The 5,000-nt window shown below is 44.6% G+C and overlaps 1 protein-coding gene across 1 annotated transcript in view; it reads left to right on the forward strand.

Moving 5' to 3' along the window:
- tnikb (TRAF2 and NCK interacting kinase b) overlaps positions 1 to 5,000 on the forward strand; it is a 56,069-nt gene that overhangs the window by 30,218 nt on the left and 20,851 nt on the right. Inside the window, exons 12-15 of the mRNA XM_083530445.1 lie at positions 5 to 88; positions 2,511 to 2,702; positions 3,270 to 3,599; positions 4,863 to 5,000. The exon at positions 4,863 to 5,000 is cut by the window's right edge and continues 27 nt beyond it. Coding sequence (XP_083386571.1) covers positions 5 to 88; positions 2,511 to 2,702; positions 3,270 to 3,599; positions 4,863 to 5,000 — 744 coding nt within the window. The remainder of the gene's footprint in view (positions 1 to 4; positions 89 to 2,510; positions 2,703 to 3,269; positions 3,600 to 4,862) is intronic.

Consider the following 5,000-nt stretch of genomic DNA (forward strand, 5'->3'; position numbering starts at 1 on the left):
GGAGTATATCCGGCGCCAGCTGGAGGAGGAACAGAGGCAGCTGGAGATTTTACAGCAGCAGCTCCTCCAGGAACAGGCTCTTCTTCTGGTAAACTAACCCTGTGACCTTTCATCTCCACACCTCCTTTTTCTTCTCTGCCTTCTCTGCACTTTCTTCTTCCTTGTGATGTGTATGTCCTCCAGCGTGTCCTCCAGAACATGACTGTGTGTTTGTTTCTCGTCCTCACGCAAATAAAAGAAAACACTGAGAAACATTTTTCTGATTATTCCATGTGTTGAGTCTGAAGAAGACTCATGTTCTGTGTGTGTGTGTGTGTGTGTGTGTGTGTGTGTGTGTGTGTGTGTGTGTGTGTGTAAAATCACTGTAGAAATCTGTAGAAGTATTGGGACACCTGCATTTTCAGCTTTATGTGGTTCTTAAGCAAATTGCAGAAAGTCAGTCAGAAGCACACACTTGTGCAGGACGTCTTTGGATGCAGGAGCATTACATTTTGCCTTCACTTGAACTAGGAGACCCAAATGAGTTTCAGCATGGCAATGTTCCTGTGCACAAAGCCAGCTCCATGAAGATCTGTTTTCCATGGGTTGGAAGATGAGAAAGATCTCCTGCTATAGAGCTCCAAACCTATTTGGATGAATGTGACTGCACCCCAGGCCTCCTCACCTGCTCAGTATTCATCAGACTTCACTAACATCATCATAGCTGAATGAATCTCCACAAAATCTAGTGGAACATCTTCCCAGAAGAGTGGATCTCATTATAACAGCAGATGGAGGCAGATGTGGACTGTGGTGTTCAGAAGAAGCACATAAACATCCCGCTCAGGTGTCGAATGTTCAGAATGGCATTGTGTTTGTAGTTTGATGATGCTGAAGCATATAAACGATGATATTTGAAAGGTAAATTTTCACACTGAGTCTGAATCGGAGAAAGTTGCACATCAGGAAAATATCACGAGTCTTTAGTGAACATGTGCAATAATCCCAGAAATCACTCGAGCACAGCGAACACGGAGTCGCAACTTTAACGCTTCAAAAGCTGGAAGAAAATTAATCATAATAATAATAATAATAATAATACAAAACCCCAATGTGACCCAGAACACAGGCCATGATGGATTCGGTTGTTGCAGATGAGTGGATTTAGAGTCTCATCTCGCTTCTAGACCTCGCTCCGACCTGCTGGAGAACCTCGCTCCGCTCTGGACCAGAACACAGCACACAATCACTGCATGTGTAAAAACACACTAATCTGTGAATGCAGCATCTACTCCACCTGTGTGTCCTGACTCGGCGTTTCACTCCGCACTGCAGCCACGGCTTTATCGAGCAGCACAATTGATTTTCGCCAGCCCTGAGGTGATTAGTGGCGGCTCTGTAGCTTTGCCTCGTTGCTGAGGGAAATTAGATTTGAAGCTGTCAGATAATTGGCTATCAATAGATTTATCTCACCAACATAATGGCTTTGTATAAAATTCTTTCCCTGTAGATGCTGCCTGTAGATAAAAATATAAAGCACTCAATTAAAAAAAGAAAGTCTTTCAGAAAGAGTTTTTATTCCACACCAGGTGTAGAGACGCGTCTGAGACACCAGGATTTACTGCATTGTTTAAAGAAAGGTGATGGGATCCGTAGCCATATCGTCTGGGATTATTCAGCAACGTGTCGGGGGTCTAAACGGCTTTATAGAGGTTTTATCTTTGTTTTTCACCTTCAGAAAGCACCGTGTCATCAGTCAGAGAGAGTGTGTGTGTGTGTGTGTGTGTGTGTGTGTGTGTCTGTGTGTCTGTGTGTCTGTGTGTCTGTGTGTCTGTGTGTGTGTGTCTCCAGTTTTAACAACACACACATTTTCATAATGTAAGATAAATACATCATTTTTCAAACATCCCCAGAGGGACGTTTTTGTATTTATTAATGTTTTTATTGATTGTGTTCATCAGTGTGTGTGTGTGTGTGTGTGTGTGTGTGTGTGTGTGTGTGTTAATTTTACTTAACAAAACTAGCTAAAAAAGTTAAATTGTTGTCAGTATTAATGCAAGGAAAGTTTTCTTCCTGTGTGTGGTACAGGCTTTTGAGGTTGCCAGATAATTCTTCAGTAGAGCAGAATTTCATTAGTGCTTTAAACATAAACACTCAACATTAAGCTGAAAGAAGGACAGAAAATGTGGACTTAATAGTCTTTGCTTTCTTTTAAATGTCATGTCGTGTATCATAAGAGACGAGATTGAACAAAAAAATGAAAAATGAAAGGTTAATAGAGAAGAAATGAATCTGACAGGCGTGTAGTATGTTGGTGGTTTATTACGGTGTGAATAGTGTTAGTTTTATCGCAGGTATAATTATTCATTAAATTATTAATTATTAATAAAACGCACACTTGCACACTGATTATTTGTCGGAACGTTGAAAAGCACTCGGTCCAACACGTTCATTTCCATCTCTCATAAACTCTTTATAAAAAAGTCCTGACCTTCTGTGTTTCTGTGGTTCCTGTCTGTGATGGCCTGCAGGAGTATAAGCGGAAGCAGCTGGAGGAGCAGCGGCAGGCGGAGAGGCTTCAGAGGCAGCTTCAGCAGGAGAGAGCGTACCTGGTTTCCCTCCAACAGCAGCAGCAGCAGGAACCTCGACCTGCTGAGAAGAAGCAGCTCTATCACTACAAGGACTCGGTCAACCCCAGCGACAAGCCCGCCTGGGCCAAAGAGGTAGCAACCTTCTGAGTTAAAACACCAAGGAACCTGCTGCAGATCAATGTTACATCACTAATGAAAAAAAAAATCTAATCTCATTTCTAAACATTATTCTAGACAATCATCTGATCTCACATTTACGCCGTATGACTCCCATCACACAGAGCAATTCAGCAGATTCATTTTATTGATCATTTTTTATTCAGCAAAAAAAAATCCTGAGATGTTTTCCTATCATGTAACATATCTGTAAAAGTGGGAGGAGTTCTGGAGGATAAGGGCGGAGACTCTTGATTCACGTTAAAAAAACTGCACTATTCAGTGAAAAATAGTGAATAGTTGGAGTTTAGATCAGGGTGTGAATTCTCTCAGGGACCAGATACATTTATACAGTTTGTAATATTGATGTTAGAGGTCATTTAAGGTCACTAGAGGTCATTATTATTGTTGATATTGCAGTTTGGATAAATTTTCAAGTTGCTGATAGAGAATTTCCACAAAACGATTCCAGTCTCCAGAAACGAGTCTCCAGAATCCGTCTCAGTTCTTCTTCACATCACGTGTATAATCATTTTTATCCAGGTCATGAAACGAGCCCAAAGTAACTCGCCTCGTCTACCTACAAAGAACCAATACCATGAGGAGGCGCGGCTTTCGCACCTCCTTCTCTTTCCTGACTCCATCTCCAGCCAACTGCCCGCCCGCCCCCCGTCCTACCCAGCCGCTACCCCCTCCCACTTCCAGAGAGAGAGGGCGGAGCTTCAGCTCAGGCAGCTGAACACCAACTCCAACGTTCCCAGGATCCGGGTGTCCTGTGAGCCGGAATTGGCTCCGATCAGCCAGCCGTTATCAGGGCAGAGCCAGGAGAACCGTGGGCGGAGTCCCGGGAGATCCGGAGCATGGGACAGCGAGGTAGAGAGACAGACGTCAAAATTCTTCCACTGGAATGGGGCAAATCATGCCATTTTTACCACCATGGGGAATAAACTTCTGCCACTTTCTCCAAACTCCTCTCTGATCTCTCTGGCTCTTTGGATGAACTCTTTGGGAAATCTTGTTTTCTCTTTTTGTTCTAAACTCCATCAAAGTGGGATTTGGTGGGATTTGGTGGGATTTTGGTGACTGCAGGTTCTTCTGTCTTTCCTCTCCAGCTTCATCCTCCAGCGAAACTCTACCTCACTTCCTGCTCCCGTTTTACTCCTGCAGCTGATCAGCGTGAGGTGAAAGCTGGAGATTTGGTTGTGTGTGAGTCATGAGAAGAAAAATCATAATCAGTTGATGGAGATAATAATGATTAATGATGACTCATAAAACTACACAAAACCTCTTCTCTTGGGAAGGATATAAACAAATGCTCAGGATTAGAATGATTTCTCTTTTCTCTCTTTTTAACATTTCCCTCAGTTACCTGGTTTCCTTTCAGACTTTTTCGCCTTTTTGCTCTTTTATGAAAACTTTACTGATGTTTCATGCTTAAGAGAATCATTCATGCTGGTAAAAAGAAGAGAGAACTTTCACACAGCCACGCCCACCACTCGACACACGAAGCCACGCCCACCACTTAACACAGTCACATACACACAGATCCACGCCCACCACTCAGCACACAGAGCCATGGCCACCATTTGACACATGGAGCCATGCCCACCACTCGACACACTGAGTCACACCCACCACTCGACACACGGAGCCACGCCCACCACTCAACACACGTAGCCACGCCCACCACTCGACACACAGAGCCATGCCCACCACTCGACACATGGAGCCACGCCCACCACTCGACACACTGAGCCACACCCACCACTCGACACAGATCCACGCCCACCACTCGACACACGGAGCCATGCCCACCACTCAACACACAGACCCACACCCACCACTCGACACACATAGAGCCATGCACACACACAGCCAGGCCCACCACTCGACACACAGAGCCACGCCCACCACTCAAAACACAGTGCCACACCCACCACTTGACACACAGTGCCACGCCCACCACTCGATACATCTCTGCATTACTTAAGATTTTTTAGGATCAGATTTAAACATTACAGCAGTGCAGCACTTTACACACTGACTGATCTTATTACAGAGTATTAATAAATGAGGTGATGAGTTCAAGTCTCAGACACATTTCCACACTGTACCTGACATCTTCCTTCTCTACAGGTTGAGGAACGTTCCAAACTCAACCGCCAGAGTTCTCCAGCTCTACAGCACAAAGTAGCTAACAGGATTTCAGATCCGTCGCTGCCTCCTCGCTCCGAGTCCTTCAGCAGCGGTGGCATCCAGCAGGCTCGGACTCCG

Source organism: Silurus aristotelis (genome assembly GCF_946808225.1).
Source record: "Silurus aristotelis genome assembly, chromosome: 25".
In the NCBI taxonomy this organism is placed as follows: Eukaryota; Metazoa; Chordata; class Actinopteri; order Siluriformes; family Siluridae; genus Silurus; species Silurus aristotelis.